At 40.7% G+C, this 24,579-nt stretch overlaps 1 protein-coding gene across 1 annotated transcript in view; it reads left to right on the top strand.

Moving 5' to 3' along the window:
* The first annotated feature begins 1,649 nt into the window (after nt 1-1,649).
* PRDM15 (PR domain containing 15) overlaps nt 1,650-24,579 on the top strand; it is a 32,019-nt gene continuing 9,089 nt past the window's right edge. The window contains exons 1-14 of the mRNA XM_010000428.1: nt 1,650-1,686; nt 5,853-5,946; nt 9,693-9,846; nt 10,692-10,944; nt 12,296-12,300; nt 14,763-14,859; nt 15,626-15,850; nt 16,516-16,651; nt 17,696-17,874; nt 18,531-18,625; nt 19,840-19,927; nt 21,365-21,532; nt 22,799-22,893; nt 23,933-24,064. Of these exons, the coding sequence (XP_009998730.1) occupies nt 1,650-1,686; nt 5,853-5,946; nt 9,693-9,846; nt 10,692-10,944; nt 12,296-12,300; nt 14,763-14,859; nt 15,626-15,850; nt 16,516-16,651; nt 17,696-17,874; nt 18,531-18,625; nt 19,840-19,927; nt 21,365-21,532; nt 22,799-22,893; nt 23,933-24,064 (1,758 nt within the window). The remainder of the gene's footprint in view (nt 1,687-5,852; nt 5,947-9,692; nt 9,847-10,691; nt 10,945-12,295; nt 12,301-14,762; nt 14,860-15,625; nt 15,851-16,515; nt 16,652-17,695; nt 17,875-18,530; nt 18,626-19,839; nt 19,928-21,364; nt 21,533-22,798; nt 22,894-23,932; nt 24,065-24,579) is intronic.

Here is a 24,579-nt window from a genome sequence, read left to right as displayed (position 1 = left end):
AGAGCATCCACAAAAAATCTTGGTTAAAAAGCAAAATAACCTTTTCTTTTTTCTTCTTCTTTTTTTTTTTTTTTTTTTTTTTTACATCAACTCATGAATTGCTGACTGTGGCTTGTTTGGTTCCATTTTACTGTTGAGTGTACCTAAATAGTTGTTGCTTTTTATTTTTTATTTTTTTTTAGAGTTCTTTCAGGAGAAGAGCTTTTGGAAAACTCCCTGAATGGCAGCTTGTGCTCAGAATTGGGCTTTTGTATAAATGTTTAAGTGTTTTATTATATTAGTTTAGTCCCCCAAAGCTATAGCCAAGGAAGACCTGGCTTGTGCCACAACTGGGCAGTGCTGGCCCTTTGGTGGGGAAAAGACTACATTTAGGAAGGAGACGTTGTTATTTATTGCAGATTTGTATGAATCAAGCACACCAAACAAGATTTTTCACAACATACACAAAATGGTTAAGTTAGCAAGCTTCCAAGTCCATCCTCCTTACAGTGATTGGTTAGTGATTTACGTACAGTCAAAGTAAGGTTACATCACTATTTCTACTATCATGCATGTTCACAGGAAGGGTCTTCACTTGGGCAGGGATCTTTTTGACCTGAAGGTGTGATTCTTAGTATTATAATGACATTATAACGAGCTAAGTTCATCTAAAGGACACAGTATTGCAACTTCTATAGCTCCAACCACCTAAGAATGGTTCAGCATTTAGTCTTCATGGTTTTGGTCATGCAAGCCAGTGATCCATCCACATGCCCTGTGTACATGCATTTCATGTTCAGATTTTTGAAACAACACATAGTCAATGCAAATCCAATTTTATATATATATATATATATACACACAGAGGACATCTTACACAAAATAACTACATAATTCTAAATTTCTGAGTTATTTTCCAACAGGGAATGCCAGGATGCCCAGAATCAGTGACCAGCATCCTCCTTAGACTGTTGCCCTGGTAACTGAGCAGCAGGATCCCTCCTGCCATGATCAAGAGCCCCAGCAACCAGGTGTCCCTTTGTATTCCCAGCAGTTAACATACTGATTTCACACAGCACATCCCTATGCCCTGTACCAACTGGGAGTGAAGGAACCCATTTACTGCTTCTAGTGGAGGCTTGAGGTGGAGTGCAGCATGGGTGCAGCTGGCAGCTGCATATCAGACATAGCCCTTCAGGGATAATTTTCTAAGCCAGTGTTCAATAAAATGTTACACTGAAGCAGATGGGCTTTGTTTCTGCAGTGGTTGTTGCTGGCCTTAATTAAGCCCTGCATGTTCTGGGGCGCTAAAGAAGCATATGGAATGGGATGTAGGGACACATAGGAATGACTGGAGGTTGGCAAGAGGAGGGATGGGGAACCACACAAGATGGCATTGCCTCAGAGGGAAGTGCCTGTACATCTACAGACATTTAGGCTTCCTGGTAGTGATTCCAGCAACACATGTAAGGACGCCACAGTCACTGGGGGATTTCTGGCAACTTTATTTATTTTGACCTTCCACTGATACTTTTGCAGGGGCAGTGATGTCTTTGGGTATGCTCTGGGTCAGTCAGCATCTTTACTCCATAAAGGGATGTTTCAATAATACGGAAAGTAAAAGTAATTCAGAACTAACTTAATCTTTTGTATTTTGGCAGGTTTAAAACATGGCTGAAGATGGCAGTGATGAGATTATATTTGTTTGTAAGTATTGGAAAGGAGAATTATCTGCTTCTCATGATGTGACATGTCTATCCAGAATGTTTGAAATTAAATACTACGTAGACTTAAGGTTTTATTTAGAAAAGTAGTTATGCAAAGGAAACTCAAACAGCTTATGGAGGAGTAGAGAGAAGGTTGCTAATTTTAACTGTACACATTCTCCAGGTTTTATTGGCAAATACACAAAGATACCTCTGCATGTGAGTTAACAAAACAATTTTTTCATGGTGTGAGATTGAAAGTCTAACACTAGTCTAAGCCCTTAGTTTATATTGCCAGCTTCAGCAACCAGGAATGTCTTACAGGGAACCCTAACTTTTAGTCTGAGCTGAAGTTCTGCACCTCCACAAGAGTAGAATGCAGGGCCTGTTCTTTCTGGACAAACCGAGTTAGAGATGCACCCATGTCTTGTCCCACTCGGTGCGTTTCGAGGGAGGTGAATCTCTTTTATACCCCAAAAGTGCATGAGTGCCATCTTGGCAGCAGTGCCCAGTGAAAAACGAAGCCACGGCAAATAACCTAGAGGAACCACAACAAATGCTTTATTAGGAACTCACTACTCAGATGTTAATGATGTTGACTTGCAATGTCTATTCCTGTAACTGGTGAATGGATCAAACTAGTAAAAAAGGTCAGGAGTTTGTAACCCCTTAACTGTGCAAGTTAAAAAGGAGAACAAAGAAAGGAAAGATGGAAAGACAGATAAGGATGAGGACATAGAACAGATGTATTACCACCCGTGGTTCTAGTAAGGTCTTCTTCAGCATGTTGTCCAGCTCTGCCAGCCTCCAGCCTCAGGTCCTGGTCCCCAGGTGGTGGGTTGACAGACGTGTGGCACTTTCACCCCTTTTATTACATCCTGCCCCGAGAGACCACCCTTGGGGTGGTCCCTTTTCCCACATTGAGTACTATTTTTCTGCATTCTTACAGCTCCTGGAATAGAATTATATTGGATGGGTTGGTCCCTCAGGTCCCCTTTGCCACATATGCGTAGTGGATCAATGAATGGCAAAGCCCCATTGGGTCACTAGGGTGCGTAAGTCCTAAAACTTGGTATAAAGGTGTAAACTTGGTGTAAAGGTACCGTGAAAAAATATGTCCATGGTTGCTAAAATTTGGTGTGCTTGTTCTTGTATAGCTGAAATTAATTCAGCTATATCGGGTACTGCAGCAGTGAAGGGACCTGTGTTTGAGTTCATTTTTCAGTTTTCTAAGGTAAATCGCCGCTTTCCATTTGGTTTCTGAACTGGCCAAGAAGGGGAGTTATATGCAGAGTGGGTGGGGATTGTAATTCCTCTTTCTTGCAAATCTGTAGGCACCGATGTGATCCCTTCTTTAGCTCCCAGTGGTAAGGGGTAAGGTTTCACATTGGCTGTTTTAGATGGAAGCACCTCAGGAGCAGGCTACGATAATCAAATTGTAATTTGGGATGAGCCAAACTTCCATTCCCATCCTGCGGAATCAGTCCAAGCTCTTGCCTTCAGTAAATCCAATCATACGATGTCTGTGGGCACAGGCCCTACGGTAACCGTAGCTGTTGTAGCAGCCTGGTCACCAAGCAGCCAACATTTAACCCTAGCTGCAAATTGTGGATGCAGTTTGCCAAATATTTATGTAACCCAGACTTTCCTTTACCTACTTGAATGAGCAGAGGAGGGCCCAGATATTGTGGTTCTGATCTATGAAGAGCAGATTAAAGCATGTTTTCAGTGGTATGGATGCACAGCCTTCACTCCTGATACCTCCACAGCTGCACATTAACCTTATGGGAACTCTTACCAGAAAGAAAATCTCACTTCAGTATGGATTTACCAGGGTTCTTCCAGATTGCTAGGCATCTTTATTGAGTTGCAAATACCAGAGGTGAAGTTACCTTATACTCCCCTTCATAAAAAGACCTTGGTGGACAGCAGCTAGGACAGGTGTGTGATACCATTCCCTAATTGCACAGATAGAAGATGTCAAACATTATTTTTCCCCTTCTGCTGGAGGCTGTGGTCTTATAATTTCTTGAGCTTTCTTGTGTTCTCTGTAGGGTTTTTTTCCATGGGATAGAGTTATTGTTCTGAAAAAGTGAGTTGCTATAGATGTTACTGTGCCCTCCCATAGTTAACATGATTGAATACCATATTTCATAGACAGAAAAGAGTTTTGGAACATTTTTATAGAAGTCTGTGAATAAACTCCTTGCAGGCTACTTTACCATTAATCCTCATGCTTACTTTTATATTTCCCCTGTGGCCGTAATCTTTTGAAAGTGTCACATATGGTGAGTATAACAACCTTGGGGAATGTCTGCTGTAAGGCATCCCTTTAGATTTTGAGAGACATGCTCCACAATGTCAGTGTCACATTCCTCTTGCTTTGATCATTGATCCATCCGCAAAGGAGTGAGAGAAATGTGTAGCTTATTCCCACATGTAGTTTTGAACAGTGCTGTCTGCACCTTGTTGAGCTCATGCAGTGGCTATCTTTGCTGAAGTGAAGGGTGCCTAGGTACAGTCAAAAGATAAGGGGGGTGATTAAGTTCTTTCCTTCCTTTGTCAGCAAAGCCAGTTTAAGAAGTTGTAGTTCCAGCTGTTCCTTCCTGTCCCTGTTGGTTGTGACAATCTTCTGTGGATGATAATCCAGTTCTTTTCAGCAGTCCAGTTTATGCATTCCTCTGTGGCTCCTCCACCTTCTGGTTTTGAAAGGTTTATATTTAGCTGAGATTATTTCAGTAATACTAAGCACAGTGTGAGCTATAGGCACTCCTAAGGGGGGTGTTGGTGTAAACAGTGCAGGGCAGGGGAGGCCGCTTGGCTGTAGGCTTAGTTTTGGTGCTGATACTACGTGGATAGCACTTTTCCCCTGATCCTTTCTCGTGATGCAGCTGTCTGGTGCTGTACAGCAAACTGAACTGGTAAATTCATTCAGCTGAAAAATAAACTGATGGGAAAAGCTGATTGTTTCATCATTTGATTCACCAGAAGGCAGCACAAGCAGCTGTACAGGAAGCAGCAGTAGGCTTGAGGGTTGCACGAGCTGGTACTACCATTTGTCAAATGTGCATGGATTTGAACTGCTAAGCTGTTTTTGTTGCCCAAAGAAGAAACAATGGAGCTGTGCATTGTAATTTGGAATCCCTTTTCTGTGTCTTAAAAAAAATCTTTTTGTTAGTTCACTGGGAAAAATGCTGGGAAGGAGAGGTTACCAGTTAGGAACACAGAATAGCTTTACCAGAGGGAGCATACCCTGAAAGGACATGGCTTTTGTCATGTTCTCTTGCCAAACAAGGTGTAACTGCCCTCTACTTTGCACCTTTGGTGGGGTTACCTGACTTACCATTGTGAATGTGGAGCTCAGGTGGAAATCACACTGTAGGAATATAACCCCTCTGTGGCATCTCTACTTAAGCTGTGTCAGCAGCTGACCAGGCAGGGCAGTTTGACAGCTATTTTTCACAGTGAAGCAACGTGTGTGCATTTGAAATCCTGTTAAGTTAGCTTATTTTAGAAAACCTCAAATTATCCTGGTCTGAAGCCATTCAGTTCTGGATAATTTACAGCCATTTCAACTAGAAGTTAATTAAGGTAAGCTGAGAGTGAATGAAGAAGCAGCCAAAGTGTATTGGGCAGCCACCAAACTTGTTTGGAAAGGCTCCAGAAGGCATCTTGGAGGTATCTCTCCCTGTGCTGTGGGTGAGCATGCCAGGCACAGCTCCAGGCAGAGCTGAGCTCCCACAGCACACTCGTGCCCTGCTGAGACCTCTGCCAGTTTTGCTGCTGGTCCTGGGCTTGTGCCTCCTGTCAGTAAGAAGACCATGCTATGCCAGCTGTTTCTAAAAGCCTGGGTTCTGATGAAGGTAGTAATGTGGTTTTCTTTAGCTGCTGGATTTTATGGCACTTTATCTGAAGAATAATGCCATCTTTAAGCAGAATATTTCCTGTGGATGTAAGCCATTATTTTCCTTTGGGAAAGAATGTAAACAATTGCCTTCTGGTAGTACTGATCATGGCATGTGTTATCTCACCTACTCAGGTGCCAGCTATCAACATCTGTATTTTACTTGGTGCTAGACTTTGTGTTTAGTTCTTGAAAGAAGGAGGTGGCTGCTTTAAAAAAGTGTTTGTCATCAACCTTTCTCTATGCTGTCTGCTTCCTTGCAGGGTGTGAGGACTGTGGGCAGTACCATGATTCAGAGTGTCCTGAACTGGGCCCAGTGGTGACAGTCAAAGACTCTTTTGTATTGAGCAGAGCAAGGTAAGGAATATTTGTGTCAGTTTTGACTAACGCAACACCCATGCTAGTTCTCTTTTAAGCATGTTTGTTGTTTAATGGATGTCACATTGACAGCTGAGAAATGAAATCCCAGTCTATGGAAAGCACATGGCCTTGATTAAACAGAAAAATTGATGCAGACACTTAAGTGCTCTACTGGATTGAAGCCAAAAAATAACTTGCTGCTCATCAGGACTTGGCTTCTTTGCTGAAGTTTTTGGCAAAAAGTTAGATAGAGCGATGGGGTGATGCCTTCTGTCTTGGTCAAGTACCTGCAACTTACTGTCCCCCTCAAGATGTACTGTATTAGTTTCAGAAAAATGTGTGAGAATGCATCTTTTTTCTGAGTGGTTGTGGCCTCGTGCTTAGTATGACCTCTCTAGTTCCTCCACTGAGAAGCAAACCAAGCTGTTATTATTGTAAGCCTTTATGAATCATTAGGGATAATGCTTCTGTCAGAAAACCTGTGACAGCACAGCAGAAACATTGCGCTTATCAAAAGAAAACAAACAGACTAAATCTGATTAGGAGAAAGCAGCAGTAGTGATTTTTACAGAGAAAGTTAATCAGGCATTGTCAGCAAAATTCATATTAAGATATAAATTGAAAGACTAACAAAAATTAACCACTATTGTGAAGATGCAGTCAAGTCAGACACGTGCTGGCTCTGTAGGCCCTACTGTGTATTTACAGGATAATTTTGTAACAAACATTGAATGTGCTGAGTCTCTCACTTGGATGCCATGACCCTCTCTGCCTGGGCAGATTGGTCTTGGTGTTCTACGGTGTAGGTTGGCTGCGTGTGTGGATGAGCCATAGCTTCTGGCCCTACCCAAGAAAGGAAGCTCCCTACAGCTTCTGTCAGGCACCACCTTCCTGTATCTGGAAACCTGCCATAGATGATCTCCTGCAGCAAGTGTTAACGGGGACTACTGTTTTAACAGCCTAGAGGTGCTTTGTTCTTGAGGGTAATTTCAAAATGCCCATAGGAATTTGGTGATGGAAGTGCTTTTCTTATACACAGAAATTCAGGCAGTGCAGTAAGTTTCTAGCCTGCACTAAGCAGATTCAATGACAAGTTAAACTGTTATTTCATACCTTTTAGAATCATAGAATGGCTAAGGTGGGCAAGGACCTTAAAGATCATCAGGTTCCAACCCTGCTATGAGCAGGGACACTCCACACTAGACCAGGCTGCACAAGCCTCATCCAGCCTTTCACAACCTTTTTTTTTTTTTTTTCATTCCTTGCAATTTAATGCTCTTATTTATTTGTGCTGTGGAGAATTACCAGAGTGTCCAGATATTTGAACTGTGAGCATGTGCAAATACAGTTGCATGCACTGGTTTTCAGCCTGTTCTGACGTGCAGATATGTTATGTGTTCTCTAGTGGAAGTATTGCTGCTGGATAGTAGATTTGAAAGCAGAGTTTAAAAATGGCCATGTTGCAGAAAAATGTAATTCTTTTCCTGAAGAGTTTACAGCTGGAAACAGGTAAAGTAAGAAAGATACAGCAGAAATATAATTGCAGCCTTGATTTTAAATCTGAGGAACAGTAGCTGGGAGAGTGGGTTGCTGGAGGTTGAGTGTAAGTTTAATCACAAACTGGATATGAATCTCTCAAAAACCAGTCTAGTTGCTTAACCACATGAGCATTGTTTCTTCTCTCCTACTGAAAAGATAAAATTGATATTTTGTGGTTAGGAAGAAAGTGTTAGGGAATGTTTCCTGAAATTCACCATCTCGAATATTGCATTTTCTGTTACTAAAACTGAAAGCATTTTTTCAATTAATTTGCTTATCATCAAGATTGCAATATTTTTTATTTCTCTTCATCTAGACAGGAAAAACAGATCTACCAATGTCAACTTCTACAGACTAGCCTGTCTGATTATTTTTGGCTTTTCATCTGTTATCACAGAGCTGAAAAAACAGGATTGCATTTGGTGTTAATAAAGCCAATATGGTTTTTCCAGTGACTTTGTAAAGATGTCTGTGTGTATTATATGTAGCAGCAATATTTATTGCATACAGTTCTTCTCATAAACTCCTTTGGTTAATGAGAGAAGCAGGAAGGCACTTGTGATTAATGTTTGTCATAAGGAGGGCTAGAAAACAGAAGGGAAATTTACAGGGCTTTCATGTGAAGGGCTATGATCTGCATAAGTATGTAAGATTTTAAAATTTGGGGAGGAATGTAGCTTATTTTTTAAAAGAAGCATGGTGAAAACCGAAGTTCTGTAGAGTCAGGGGGTAATTAATTTTAGAAGAGGTCTCAGGATATTCCAGTCAGAGCTAATGTCCAGGCTGAGCTGCTTATTTTTCATTTTTATGCATTTTGTCTCTTGTGACTTGCCATGTGCATCTGTGAAGACCCTGACTTCTTTGTCTCGGTGACATCCCCATAGGTGTGAACCTATGGACCCCACAGCCATCTCTTTTCTAGGCTTATCAAGCTCCTGCTTCCCCATCCTCTCCTCACCGGGTGACTGCTCTAGCCCCTCACAGTCCTGGTGGTCATCCCCTGAACTTCCTTCCATTCATCGACGTTCTTCTCATATTGGGGCCCCAAAACAGGAGGCAGTAGGTAGATGGGATCTAGCAAGCACAGAGCAGAGGGGGACAATTACTTGCCTCAGTCTGTTGGCTGCTCTTGCACAAGATATGTTTGACCTTCTTTGCTGCTGGAACATGCTGTGGCCTTGTGTCCAGCTTGCTGCATACCACCACTGTTAGGGTCTTTCCCTCAGCCAGTACCATCACCAGGGCTTCTTCCTTCCCAGGTGCAGGACTTGCAGTTTGTCTGTGGAATTTCATAGGGTTCCTGTCAGTGTACCTCTCCAGGCTATCCAGATCCCTCTGGATAGTAGTCCTGCCCTCAGACATATTGACTGTGCCCCTCAGTGTGATCTGCACACTGGATGAGAGTGTACTCCAATGCTCCTTCTAGATTGTTGATGAAGGTGTTAAACAGGACAGGTACCAGCACAGACAGGTAGAATAGGAGTAATTGACCATGACTCTCTAAGCCTGACCATCCAACGGTTTATTTACTCTAGTAGTTGTGTACCCATTCAGATCATAGCATCCCAACTTGGATACAATTATATCATCAGAAATAGAGTTGAAAGTCTTGCTAAAGTCTTTCCCTTGCTAAGGGAAAATTACATCTGCTGCTCTTCCTTTATCCACAAACCTGGTCATTTTATTCTGAAAGACATGAGTTGCCCTTAATCCATGGTGATTGTTTCTAGTCACCTTCATCTCATGTGACCCTAAATGCCTCCCAGAAAGCCTTGTTCTGTGATTTTCCCAGGGTCTGAAGTGAGGCCAACCAACCTGTAGTTTCTTTTATCATCCTCTTGGCCTTTTTTGAACATGAATGCAACATTTATCTTTCTCCCAGTCATCAGATACCTCTCGTGATGCCCATGGTCTTCCCAAGATGATAGTCATCTCACTATGGCATTGGACTGCTCTATCAGCAGCACCCTGTCAGGGGCAACCTGTCAGGTCCCTGGACCTCTCAAGTAATCACTGACTTAGCCCTCTTCCACTGCTGGTAGTTGTTCACTTTATTTATAAATTCTCACAGAAATCAGAAAAAAATGTTTCTTTCACTGGAGATTGGAGAAATAGATGCTGAATTCTTTCTTCCATGGATTCCTGCAGTTTTGTCCCATGTGTAATTGTGTGGGTTTTTTCTCAATTGTCTCTTCAATTCGTAGGTCATCTCTACCTTCTAATTTGGAGATAAGACAATTGGAAGATGGGACTGAAGGAGTATTCGCTCTGACTCAGCTAGTGAAGCGTACCCAGTTTGGCCCATTTGAATCCAAGAGAGTTGTCAAGCTGGAAAAAGAATCAGTTTTTCCCCTGAAGGTGAGACACAGCATGTGAAAAGCAAGGGTAGAGTCAGTTTTACCCATAATGATTTTATGCTGTCTACCACTGTGGGAAAAATGGGGAGGGGGGGAGTTATTTGGGAAATCTTTTAGGGATGCCCTACAACAGACTACCTAAACAAGCAGGGTATTGAATCAAACTAAGGGCTCATTCTGCATGTTTGTAGTGAATACCCTTGTAGGAGGTAGGGTTAGGATACAGACAGCAAAACTGCTTCTGTTTCACCTTCTGTATGTGATGCTACAAGAGGGACAATGACTATGGAAGTTCATTTCAGTTTTTTAATGAGTCTCTTCAATTTGATTGCATTTGTTTAATGAGTGATAAATGCATTAGGGTATGTGGAACATGCAGAATAAACATTTTTCTTCTGTCTTTCATTTGGTTTATTCTTCTTGACAAGTTTTGGAAGGAAAAATGTACAGTAAAAATTAAATTCAGTCTTACATTTTCAGTAATACGTAACTCAGAAGTAAAGATGTAGAAATGTGACTTAAGCTGATGGGTGTTTCATAGCATGCTGTTAGGATCCCCCTCCATTTTCCTGTATTCAGTCATTCAAGTTGTGTGAGAAACCGGTGGCTATAGCGAGAATTTTTAGGACAGAAGTTCAGTTTGTTCCCATCCTGGCCCTGGTAGTTTGTCTCAGACTTACTCACCTGAAGATGTAACTGATACATAAAACATGCTTAATGTAAGTGCCAAGGCTTTCTTTGACTGATGGTACTCAATGGTAGCCATTGCAAAAGCAGAAAACAAACATTAATATTAACTTGATATTATCTGTTAGGGTTTTATTATATGCATGTTTTGCTTGGCAGGTGTTCCAGAAGGATGGGCCCTTAGTATATTTTGACACCTCAAATGAAGATGATTGCAACTGGATGATGATGGTACGACCAGCCACTGAATATGAGCATCAAAACTTAACTGCCTTCCAGCATGACAATGATATTTACTTCACCACCTCCCGGGACATCCCACCAGGAACTGAGCTGCGAGTGTGGTATGCAGCTTTTTACGCCAAAAAAATGGAAAAGCCAGTGCTGAAGCAGGTCACTAGTATTGCCAATGGTATGTGTGGGGGCCTTTTTTCCTTTCTAAGGGCCCAGTTCTGATAGGGACTGATAGTCCCTCGCTGTTGTAGTTGACAGTGCTATGTACCAAATAGACTCTGACCTTGAGTTTGTTAGCTTTTAGAGTCAGGCTAACCTGCATACATGGTTGCCCTTCAAAAAGAAAGCACATGTTCTTCACCATGATACATCTGAGTTTTTGAAAGTGGATGGCCTGGTTGGTGATGCAGCCTCTTCAGAGTGAACAAACTAGGTAGATAGTTCTTACCTAAAGAACTGGTGGCTGCATCCAAAACATTTCTGGGCAGAAGAGCAAAGGAAGCAAAGTGTCAATGTAAGTCTAAACATGTATGCAGATTTGCTAAGGAAGGACTAATTTTTCAGTTGTAGTGGAAATGTTTGGGTTTTACTCAGAAAACCCCTATTTATCTAATGCAGCCTTACATGGGACCGACTAGAATAAGATAAGCTCAAGAGTGAACTGCCATTCTACGTGGTTACTTGTACAGTTGGCAAAGAAAGGCAGCAGATATTTTAGAATCTTAAACAACCAGAAGTCTTTTGTTCTCTCCCCCCTTTGTTTTCTGCTGCTTTTGCATTTCTACAGCTAAAAGGCATGATCCTTGAGAATTGTAAAGGCATTTTCTTTCTGATACTGTGTTGAGAGTACTAGCTGAATAGTATTACTACTTTTCTGAGTATCATTTGGGATGACAAATGGCTTTGGGGGAGGCCATTGCTATCAAGCATCCTGTGTGGCAGATCTCAATGATAAGCACAGTCTGAAGTGCCACAGCTGAATCAACATGGTTAACAAGGTTCTGAATTTTAAGATGTTTCCATTTGGTATTAACTGAGAGATTTCATCTTTTTCCTCTTTAGTTTAACCTGTTGATGCATTTTTGTGTGCATATGGGTACTTAAAAATACTGTTCAGGTGTGTCCTGCTTTCTCTGTTCAGCACTTTCACTACACACTGCAGCATATGAAAGGCACATTGATTGTTTGAGATTCAGACATAAGAATGTCCTGGATAAGATTTTACATTAAAATATTTTTTGCAGGCCTGCTATAGGGCAAAACTTTCTGACTATGGTTACTGCCCTCAGCACAGAGCAAAAAAATCAAAGGGTCTGGAAAGTAAAGAAAAGCAACTGTTTCTTTTTCTTCACAGATGTGTGCTTGGTAGTGATGGAATCTGATAAAGAGGGGAAGATCTCTTCAAAGCCTTCGTCTGCTGTGTTCCTCCATAAAAAACCAAAGAAATCCAGCATATCAGCAGCTGATCCAGCAGGTATGCAGAATTACAGTGTTTTAAAAATACACATGCAGGCTAAAAAGTGACAGAGCAGCTGTAGGCAGATGATTTTCTTGAAAACTACAACTGCTTCTGATTTTGGAGATAGTTAGTGTTGGGGTGGTGGCAATTCCAAAGAAGATCTTTAGACTCTCTGTGCAAAGTCAAATGGTCAGGTTCTAGAAGACAGCATGAAACTGTGAGAGAATCTAAGAGTAGTGCTGCTCTTAGGGCAAGAACAATGGCCATAGCCAAATTACAATCATACTAGAAGCCTATTAGTGTTCAAACTGTACTTGATTACAGGAACTCAAATTTAGATAAACTTATAAGCAGTACAGATACTCTTGGCAAAGAACACATGGCTGAGGAAAGTCATAGAAACTTAAGCGATGCCCCCCTCCCAGCCCCCTGTAATCTCTGATAAGTGGAACAATGACATTAAGAACCCACTTAACACAAATCGCCATGTCTTAAAGTAAACTCAGAATAGTATGGAGATCAGGATCAAAAGACAACCATTCTGAGTCTGTTCTTTGAAAAGGTTGCTTTGCTATATTTTGCCTATTAAAAGTAACCAGGAGGAGGAGAGTTCTTGCATATGTGTACAGAATAATTCTTCAGAAGATCCATTCATTTAATTTGGATACTTTCACAGCTAAAATGTGATAGTAAATGTGACTAAATGTGACTGGTGAGTTTTATTTCAGTTTGGCATAATTGATTTTCTGGAGTGGGGGGAAAAACTGAAGAATTTGAACAGCCCCTCCTACATTCTTCATCCTACTATCTGAAAGTCCAACTTCAATAGAAAGAAAATGCTGCCTATTATACTTTGGGAACCCTAAAGTATTCCCATTGAGGTAGTGTTTTGGTGTTTCCAAACCAAAATATACTGCTCTTGATTCTGGCTATTTGCCTCAAGTCATACATAGCTGTTGCCATCTGGCAGATCTGTGCTTCCAAGTAAACTGGGTTGCCCTGCAGCTGCCCTGGAAGCCTGAAAAAATGGGGACCTAAATAGGACTTGACTCCTTCTGGCAAACCAGTGCACAGCTGTGGTTTTTATGTTTACTGCATGAGGCAGCTAAGGAGCAAGAGGAGTCCAGACTCAGGGACAATTTTCCAAGGCAGACTTTGCAGATAGTGCTTTTTCATTTTTACTAGCCTACAATTTAATGAGACAGATACAGTAGCTTACATGTTCCTTACCATTCTGGTTCTTTTTGTTTTGTTTTGGGATTTTTTGTTGTTGTTGTTGTTGTTTTTTGGTTTTTGGTTGGTTGCATTGTGTTGGTTTTTTTTAAATGGTAATGCAGAATCTTGGGGATAAAGTTTGCTGGTTTTGGCCTCTGGACAGAGCTCTCAAGATAAGAAGGTCTTTGTGTAGCCTTTGAAGAAGGAATTTCTGTTGCTGAATTGTCTAGTTCTTTTTTATTTATTCATTACAGCATGAATGAGATCACAACTCTGTAATGCAGAACATTAAACATAATTTAAACAGATAACAACCTCTGTCTTCAGAGAATCTTCTATTTTGGCTTAAGAGTCAGCAGTGAAAAGGAGGAAGTAAGTGTATCGTGCCATTACGGATGCGGTCTTCAGGCAGACTGCTGACTTGCTAACAATCATAGAGGAAATCTGTGGCAGAAACTGAGGAACAGTTTGAATCTCCTGTGCTGCCATTCACTTAATCTAATTTCAATCACTTCCCCCTCCTCTTGGCAAGTCTTGTAGACTGTGCAGTGTTCAACTTTGTACCCCCCCAAAAAATCACTGAACTGGTCCAGATCTTCATGACAAATTCAGATGTATCATCCAAGGCCTAAAAGACAATGGGCAATGAACAGAGTAAGCATCTTTCTTTTTTTCTTTCTTTTTTTTCTTTCTTTTTTTTCTTTTTGTTTGTTTTGTTACGTTTTCCTTTTTTTAATTCCAGACCTGTTTTCCTCCTAATTTCTTCTTTATTTTCTGTATCTGGTGTGAGCTGGTATGTTAATTAAAACATGAATATAGTAGTTTCATAGAACATCTAATTAATGAAACTGCTCAAAACCAGCTTTTCCTTATCCTCATACTTCCTTCCATTAATCCAAATATTCTTACTTTGCAACACTCCTCACAGAGAGCAAGGGGTCTTCTCCTGCTTCTGTTCTTAGCTGACCCAAAAAAGCACTCATAAGCCTGGTTTTAAAAGTGCTAAGCATTCCTTTATATTGTGCCTTTCATAATCACAATTCTTTAGAAAGTAGTGAAAGGACTCTCAAGACTTCAGAAGAGCTCTGATGTTCTCTCCTGGCAAAATTTAGCTTCTGTTTTGACTTCTCATCTGTTCTGATATTTCAAGTGTTCATATTTGAAAAATGCTGAAGTGGTCACAGCTGCCCCTATGGGCCTCTTCCTGCTTAAATCATAACTTGTGATACTCAAGGAGTTATTTCAAGATGAACAGAGTTGCAGGTATTTACCACCTTCCCATTTCAAAGGTTTTCAGTATCTATTTGTGTTGTAATTTAGAGAACACACCAGAAGACAGTGGAGCTGCAGAAGCAGAGTCCAGCCAGTGGACATGTAAAGTGTGTGCATCTGTTTTCCAGGAGCCTCAGCTATTGACAGGTAAAAAGTGCTAGAAGTGCATGGGAGAGTACTTGAGAAGCATCAGGACAATTCTTCTCTTCCAGAGCACGACATTGTTAAGCCATAACCTATCTGTGATGCAGTAAGATAAAGGTTTTAAATTTTGTGTTCTTTTAAGAAAAAGGGTAGCAGGGAAGGTAAGACAGTGATATTTTGGGTATGGCAGTGATGAGCCTCTGGGCAAACAACTTTGATGTTGAATCTAGAAGAAATAAAACTATTGTCTAGAAGATGTCGTGAATGTTGGGAATGTCAAGGATAGGGAACTGCAGGAGCAGTGTAAAAGGTCAGTGATGCCAGCTTATACTTAGTGATATTGTCTGTGTGGTATTTATGGCACAGATTTTGTAAAGGTAATGAAATATTTTTTCTTTCACTTAATTTGCAGCTATTTTATGCTGTTTTCAAAATAACTTAGAATATTTAAGAGCTTTGAGCAATTATTTTTGAAAAGGGGACTTAGGCTGCTAAATCACTTGGGCCATATTTGGAAAAATGTGCCCATTATCAGGTGATACAACCTTTTTTCAGTGGTATCTAACAAATCTCTTCAAAAATCCAGTCCCGGTGAGTAATCATATAAATGTTTAATAGAATATGTTTTTATTTAAGAAGGTATTGTAATTGCTTTTGAAATAATTTTAAGTGAGTCCCTGCTGAGTGAGGTTGACCTGGATCTCTGTCTTTGAGTATTTCATGGCAATTTCTTTCCTCCTTAGTCCCTTGTTCTTTCCTGTCCACCCAGAGCACTTGCTGAGTCACCTGGAACAAGCTAAAGGTGCCCCCCAAACCAGCCCAAATGAGGCTGCTGCAGAGAAAGAAGCAGAGGATTCCCTTCTGGATCAGCCAGTGGTTTGTGACACAGCCAGTGCCAGTACAGACTCAAGGAGGAAGGCCAGGCGGGGAAGAAAGCCCAAAGCAGCAAAAGCAGAAACACCCCTTGTCGTTGTTGAAGTGAAAGATTCTGCAGGTAAAACAAAACTTAAAAAAATGCTAAGCACATATTCCCTCCTAAGTCTGTATTGATGCCTTCTCAAACAGCCCTAAAATGTACCACTGGGGCAAGATTAAGGTTTTCAGTTAGGTCACTAAGGCAGACAATTTACAGACTTTGTTAATTATCTCTGAGGTCCTGGTCTACACTAAGTGTTGCAGCACCTACACTTAGATTACCTGCGTTCTCCTGTCACAGTTTTAATAAGAGAGGTCCAAAGAAACACGGGATAGTGGTTATGAGAGACCTGTCTAGCTTTCTGCAAGAAGGAACAGGAGAGCAATCTCCCTCTCAATCTACCTCAAGTTTTATTCGTGAAATGGGCCTTTTCCAGGGGCCTTAGCTTCCTTTACGGGAAGTTCTTGTAGGAAATTTCATGATGCATAGTCAACTGACCCCTTAGTTGTAGGTTGGAAAGGTAAGAAGTTACACTTCCGTAAGAGAACTTGGTTACATCTTACTTGTCAGGCAGTAACCACTTTTTCCATCTTGCAAGTGCTGCCTACTTGTTTGCAGTCCATTATTTGTTGTGCACAAATGATGCGACGGGTGTCGCATCTTATTACAAAAGCAAATCCCTGCATTTGAAGTTTAATTTCTCATTGTCCACATTAACACTGTATTTTTGTATGTGTTTGCAGCGGAACGTGTAGCTGAGGTTGTAATTGAGGTCCCACCAGAAGAGGTAGCCCTGCCTGCAGCTGCAGAAGAGAGAATTACAGATTTGGTGATAGGAAAGATGCCTAGCACCACAAATAGCATCAGTTCAGTGACAACGTAAGTGCTCTGGCATGCAGTTACCTTTTAGGCTTAATTAAGATTATGTAGCATTTAACAGCTCTGCTTAACTTCTGGGCCCACAGATACTCTTTTTCAGTAGCATAAAATCGTGTGATGATGACACTGCTGTGAGAGCTGACCTTGAGTGCCACAAAGATGGCTTGTGCACTGAAGGACAGTGATGAGATGATTGTGGCAGAATTTTGCAGCATAAACCATGAGAATTTAATTTTCCATCATGTTACTGCTTTTAATCAGTGTGATTCCAAAAGACCCCTGCAGATGCAAAGTGAAATATTACTCCTATTGAATGCTGGTGATAAAACAGGCAGAGATTTGTACTCAAAAAAATTCTGATAACTGTTAATATTATTGAGTCCTGCTTGTCATCTTAGCACATTAATGACTCCATGTTGATTTGTGCATGTGATACTTCAGATTCAGAGCAGTGGGAAGGGAGAATTTTAGCATAACAGAACTTCAGGGAGACTCTTTTGTGTCTTTTTCTGTCTGTAAAATTGGCTTTTTGGATTATTTTTCGTATAGTAAAGCACTTGATCTTCTGACATTAGCTAGTTATGCTGTATATTGAAATCCTTAGCAAACCCAGAATGCATTTTGTCAGGTGGTTGTGGTGGGAAATAGAGCAACTTCTTGGTGCCCTGCTGCCCTCTTATTGTAATTCGCCTTTTGCATGTGAACTGCTAAGCTTTCTAAGCTGAAGTAGTGCTAATGTAAAAGCAGAACAGATCCTTTATGTTCCCCTGAGGGGCCTTCGAGGAGAATCTCTGAGGCTGGTGGCTGCTGCTTTTTTTTCCTCTTTTGTCTGGGTAAAGATAATCTGGAGTGAACTGTGCTCTGACATCTGCTGCTTCCAGGGGGAGGCCAGGAGGGCACCTTGGCAATGAGGAAGCTCCAGGCCTCCCTCTCCTGCCAGGAGCTGAGCATAACACTCCTCTAGCTTTTGCCAGCTGGTGGGACTCTTTCTTGCAACCTGTGGGATACCTTTCAGTCCCTGCCTTTCTTTCTCTAATCCAGTAGGTTTGCTCATCACCAAAACACCATGTCCCTCAAAAGAAGTTTAATTCTCTCCAGTAGACATGGTATACGGCGGAAACTGATAAAACAACTTGGGGAGCACAAGCGAGTCTATCAATGCAGTATCTGCAGTAAGATCTTCCAGAACAGCAGCAACCTCAGCAGGCACATCCGTTCTCATGGTGGGTTTACTTTTGCCTCACTCGCCTATTGATTTTCCTCCCATTGATTCCACCTTTGAGTAAAAGAACTAGGTTATTTTTAGATGGTCGGATAAAAAATATTAAGAGCTCTTTTTTCTTTTTTCCCCCTTTTTTTTTTTTTATTTTTGCCTCACTCTAGGAAACTTTTTTAGTAATGCAGACCAAGGCATGAGAAGATAATAGTTGAAAGTTAAAATGAGAGTGTTTAAAATTTTAATTTAGGTACATATTTTAAATGGGGGCCAAGGATGTGCAGGTTTTTCCAAAACTATTCTTCCCTTTAAATATATGCATATATATCACCCCCTGCTTTCACAGGTACATGGATATAATTACTGTGTAAAGTCAGCTGAGGACTTTTTAGCTTGTGATCTGCAGTTCCAGGAATTTGTGACCTACTTCTAATGATTCCATGCAAAATAGTTGCTGAATAAGGGTGGGGGAACCAAACAGAATTGTTGTCAAAATTGTTAGAAAAGGTTAAAATCTGCTGTTTGGATCTCTGTGATGACGAAGGCTTCTCATCACTAGCCTGTTTGTTTGCAGTTGCTTTGGTTTTTCCTGTACTGCCTAGACTTTATTATTATCATGATAACTACTTCTTTTTTTAATTTTGTTTTGATTGATTCCTTCAGGTGACAAACTATTTAAATGTGAGGAATGCTCAAAGCTGTTCAGCCGTAAAGAGAGCTTGAAGCAGCATGTTTCATACAAGCACAGCAGGAACGAAGTGAGTTCAAATGACTAATGTCACTCTTTCTGAGGTTAGGTGAAAAGGTACCATGAGCTTCTAGGTGCTAGCCGGGGAGTTGGGCTCAGTTATGTTTGAGCAGATAATCCGAGTGAATAAGTGAGACAAGACTGATGGGGAGAGGTAACATATTCTGTTAGAACAGTTCATGAATTTGCAAAGTTGTGGACATGCTTTTGAGCATACAAGTCCTTTTTTGTGTCTGAATTTCCTACCGAAAGTTGGTTTTGGGCATCAGTTATGGCAAGACAAGCTGGAGTTAGCTGGACTTCCATGATCGAGAGGTGAGATCTGACTTCAGTTTATGGTACTAAATAGGATTGTTCCAGTCTTTTTTGCTTGTCCTGTCTCATTTGGAAGCAGGGCTACAAGAGACTTTTTATAAGGGCATGTAGTGATAGGATGTGGAGTAATGGTTTTAAGCTGAAAAAGTTTAGATTTTGATTAGACATTGGGAAGAAGTTCTAGTGTGAGGGTGATGGGACATTGGCACAAGTTGCCCAGAGAAGCTGTGGATGCCCCATCCCTGGAAGTCTTCAAGGCCAGGCTGGATGGGGCCTTGAGAAACATGGTCCAGTGGGAGGTGTTGGAACTAGATGACCTTTAAGGTCCCTTCCAACCCAAAACATTTTATGATACAACGTGATTTATCCCCACCTATAGGGTCATTTAGTGTGGGAACTCTTAGGGTAAAGGCTGTGCCATTAAGGACTATGCACACATTTGTAAACCTACAGTGCTTACAGTAGCACCACCATACCTGTGGATGAGGGCCTTTCAGTGCTGCTGCCATATAGTCAACATGCCAGTAGTGGGGCCTTACCAATGAATATTTCCATTGCGGCTCAGCATCAAGGTTTTCAGCTCTCAGATTGCAGGTGTCTGTTCTGGACATGGAGGGTGAGTCAGATTACATCTTGCTTCTCAAAAATTCTGCCTCTGTGTTGGACAAGAGGTTACTAGGAAGACTTGCAAAATTCTGGTGCTATAGCATCCTGCCATCCAGTTTCCTGCATCTGAGCTCTGTTAAAAAAAAAAAAGTAGACTGTGCACCTGTGTGCACGTGACAATGTGTGTTTACTTATCCCGTTGAAGGAAGAAAACTCAGAAAAGAGAAAAATAATGTGGAATTTCTTTGTCAGATGTGGTTTGTCTTTTTCCCTTCTTAAAAACCTATTGTTTGCAATCCTCAGGTTGACAGTGAGTACAGATACAAGTGTACCACGTGTGAAAAGGCCTTTCGGATAGAGAGTGCATTGGAATTCCACAACTGCAGAACGGGTGAGAGTGGCTAACTGTTCTGCTTCCTTTAATCTCTACTTGATTTTGTGGGCATGTCCCAAGTCCATCTCAGCGTAACTACAAAGGGAGAGCAGTCATTTAGATTTTTGTCATCTTCACAACAAGCAACCTGCCCCTCTCCTTCTCCCCTCCCATCAAAAAAACTCTTGTTATGATAAGAAGAATATAGCCAGTAATCTGCAGAGCAGCCCAGCTGCTTAGCATACTGCTTTTTTTAGTATTTCCAGCTCGCCTCTCTAATATTCTCACTGGTTTTTAGTTTGTATGTATATAGATACCTTTTCATCATCTGTCTTCAACTTTCTTTCCTGAAACTAAGTAACTAAGTTTCACCTCATTTCTCTGAAGTACAGAAACTGGAAAGGGGGCCAGTACTTTTGATAGTTTGGAGTTTTCTAGGATTACAGTTTTCTTCTGCTTTCTCATGCTTTCTTGGTATTTGCAGTAGTCTCTCTAGGTGTTGCTTTCTTGATATCACTAGAACCATGTGTCCAGAAATGTGTCCATTTCTCCCACAGCCATCTCTTGTGGTTGCTCATATTCTTTATGCTGAGTGATCTCATACTTAGAAAACGATGTCCTGATTGCTTTTATGAACCCATAAGAAGTGTCAGTCCAGAATGACCTGGGTAATTGCCCCTTACAGCAGCATTCAAAGTAGTTTTTTTCTTTCAGAGGGTACATCTTGTAATAAAACTCATGAAGAATGGCAACTAATGCCAAGTAACCTCAGTATCATTTATTCAAAGACAGCAGCTCATTTTCTCTGAGTGGACTCTTACCAAAATGAGCAGCAGTTTTTGCTCTACTCTTTTAATGCATCAGTTACTTCTTTGTATTGCTGTAGCATTGGCAGATTCCATCTGCAGGACTGTATTTTCATGTTTCAACAAAAGTCTCAACTACTGAATAATAGGGAACAAATTCCCTGTAGGCCTGTTGTCATGTAATGGTCTGTTTTTTCAATTTTATTCTTTCTTATGGAGTATTCTGTACTGGCTGGGATTAGGAGCCAGTGCCAGCAGAAGTATTGTGGTGCTTAGGCACATCTGTTCATGTCATGCCATGTTGCTGTATGGGCAGTGATTTTACTAACATTCAAAACTTGAACCAACTGTAAGAGAATCCACTCCAAACCTAATTTTAATGTATGCTAAACCACAATTGAAACAGCCCATGTGAGGATATTGCAATGCTGGATTCCATGTTCAGGTTATTATCATATATATTTATTGCCTTTGAAGAAATGTCTTCCAGTGCATTCCAGTGTTAGGTAACGTCGTAGGCAGCAAATATAATCCATGTAATGATGGATTGTGTGTTAAAACTCAGGTCTAACAAAAGAACCACCTATCTCACAAACATAAAAAACTTCTTTTCATCTGTAAAGTGCTGCATGGTTTCTCTTGCTTACAGATGACAAGACATTCCAGTGTGAGATGTGTTTCAGATTCTTCTCTACGAACAGTAATCTTTCAAAACACAAAAAAAAGCACGGAGACAAGAAGTTTTCATGTGAGATCTGCAATAAGATGTTCTACCGGAAGGACGTCATGCTAGACCATCAAAGGCGACACTTGGAAGGTAAGTGGACTGCAGATTAACCTAAGTATTTCTCTTCAAACAGCAGTAGAGGTGGGAAGATGAACGAAATTATTCTTCTGGATGGTAGCTGCTTGTTTGTTGTGTTGGTTTTTTTGTCAGTTACCTGATCTGGAATAGGAAGTTTCAGCAAAATGTGACATAAAATAATAGTAGTGGATCCTGGAGGGGAGTTGTCTAACTCTATGAAAATCTTCCTAGGAGGTGCACCTACCTTTTTATTATTTTTTTATTATTTTTTTTCCACGTTATTGGATCCAGTACTACTAACAGTCACGTGAAATTTGATTGGCTTATTATTCAGTAGAGACTTGATTTTACATTATATCTTTTTGGTTCTTTGAATTGTATAATTTATTTAAAAAAAAAAAAAGCATGATGACTTGAAAGTTTCAGAGCAGAGAGTTAACTTGCAATACACAATTGAAAGTGACTACTGTGTAAATATAGTATAAATGGAATGTTGTGTGATATTATCTTTCAGAATCTTGAGAATATATGAAAATTAGATTGTCAGAATTTACAGTTCAAAATCTCAAACACCTAAGGATGCTATAGGTACTCAAGGACTCTGGAAAAACTTGGGTGATGGTAGATTGCTGAAGTATATATTAAAATTCCTCTAGTGATATAGATTATAAGACCAAAGGTGATTTTTTAAAAAGCAGCCAGATTGTTGTCTGTGGTGCTTTGAGCATAGCTGACTGTCACTGGCTGCCATTGTGATCCAGACCGTTGTGCCGTGAATTAGATGACACCTAGAGGACAAGGGGTGGAATGGCAATGGCAAGGCATCTCATGTTTAGCTGTCACAAAACACTAGCAGCCCTCTTCCCTCTGAAAATAGCAGAGAAAGATCTGAAATCCTCACTGAACATCAAACAGGATGCTGAAGTGGGTTTTGTCTCTCCTTAAAGATTGTGAGAGGGGGGGTGTCTGGGCCAGATAGCTGATCAAAGTGCCAAGACCTCCTGGATCCAGCCATTTCCCAGTGTTGACAATAAATGTTGGTGTAATAACCATTGGGCCACAATACATCCCCTTAGAAGACTGCTTTGATGTTTTTGGACACTGTTTTAATTTAGAAATTATCCTTTTGCTAGCAATTAAATTCTGCATTGAGGCTCTTCTCAGTGTTTCACCCTTCTTTACAGTATTCACCTGAAAGGGCACCCAGATTGAAGTAGAAAACCATGGTTTATTTGTTTTTTTTTCTTTTCTTTTTTTGATGGGGACTGTTCTGTTAAGGGGTGAGGCGTGTGAAAAGAGAAGACTTTGAGCACAGCACAGAAAACATGGTTCGCTACAAGAAGGAGCCTTCAGGATGCCCTGTGTGCGGGAAGGTGGGTGCCTTTGTCAGCGTGTGCCATGTCATGTTCTGCATTGTAGCTCCAAGGACACTGCAGGGGCACTGTGCACCCCAACCCTGAGCCTCCAGATGAGTAACTGTGGCATAACAAGTTACCATGTGTGTGTGAAACCACAGTAGCAGCCTCCTTGAATAGGCACACAGCCTGCCAAAAGGTTAAGGTAAATGACTTGCGTTGAGATCTGCCAAGGCAGATGACCTTGCAACTCGGACTTGCGTGTGGTTGGTTACTGTCAAGCCCTGTCACCCAAACAAGATGGTACTCTGTAAATTAAATATCCAAGCCCATTGTTGCCATGGATGGTGGGAGTTGTTAAGGCAAAGATAAGAACAAAACTGAAGTTCAGACTTCCAGGATTTGCAGCACAATGTGGAGTGTAATGTGGCCACTGTGTCATTCAGTGGAATCCCATGGCTTTATATTATTTAGAGTTTTATATTATTTAGAGTTTTTCTGCCAGAATGTAAACAGCTGGAGTTGACTGTGCATTGGGAAACATTTTCTGTTAGAATTCCAAGTGAATTCATCATGTAGTCATGGCACTGTTGCATTTGGGTATTTAATACTCATGATCTGAAGTTGCTTTTATAAATGTTTAATTACTCGTGGTGCAAAGTACACTCAAGCGGCTCTTAATTTGGGGTGTATGCCTTTGTTTCTGATGCTTTTAGAATGTTACGTATCAGTGAAGGTAGATTTTGTGAGAATGTCTTATTATAGATAGATGCAGCATTCCTGATTTAAAAGATGTAACTGTTTCCAAATTTACCCTGTATAATTCTGCTGCAGCTTTTTTTGAAGCCCACCTCTCATGAACAGCCTATTTCAGTCATTTCCTTGGAACTACATGCATGTTTCTGAGGTGGTCTGCTGGCTGCATAACAGGAGCTTCTGCTGGCCAGAATAAATAATATAGGACAGTAAATATGTACTATGTAGTCCATTGGATAACTTGCAAATAATTGTACTGCAGCTGGACATAATTAAAAATCTTTTCCTTCTTTTCATTTAGGTATTTTCATGCAGGAGCAATATGAACAAACACCTTTTAACACATGGAGACAAGAAATACACTTGTGAAATCTGTGGACGTAAATTTTTCAGAGTGGATGTGTTGAGAGATCATATTCATGTCCATTTTAAGGTATTGTGTTAAGAATTTATGAGAAAAAGCATGTTACTTAGCAGACATTATTAAACATATCAATACCTGTATTGAGACAGGTTATGGCCACATGTTCATACTGGCAACACAGCAGTGATTATATACCCTGCGTAGTGATGTTTCTACAGCAGCCTAACATGGATTGTGCTCTGATTCACTCATGGCTCTATGTTTTCACATCTGGATTGCTACAGACTATGTGCACTATCGTATTTAAAGTTACTTGAGCTACTGCTGCAGAACACTCTTCTCAACATGATGGAAAAAACACCTGTGACCTTGTGTGAATCACAGAAGTTGCTCAGTGTAAAGCAGGGAGGATAACTTAAGAGAAAGGCTGCAAACAGATGTGTTGTTTCAGATGTAGTTTGGTTGGGCTGAGGAGGAAGAGTCATCCTCTTTCTTTCCATAAAAAAAAAAAAAAGAACATGAGAAAACTATTAATAATGCTTAATTAGACACAGATTATTTTGACCTAACTAGGTTAACACTGA

This window comes from Chaetura pelagica, unplaced genomic scaffold, assembly GCF_000747805.2.
Source record: "Chaetura pelagica isolate M959 unplaced genomic scaffold, ChaPel_1.0 scaffold244, whole genome shotgun sequence".
NCBI classification, from domain to species: domain Eukaryota; kingdom Metazoa; phylum Chordata; class Aves; order Apodiformes; family Apodidae; genus Chaetura; species Chaetura pelagica.
The sequence above is the reverse complement of the archived record's forward strand: the minus strand, read 5'-3'. Positions and strand labels throughout refer to the sequence as shown.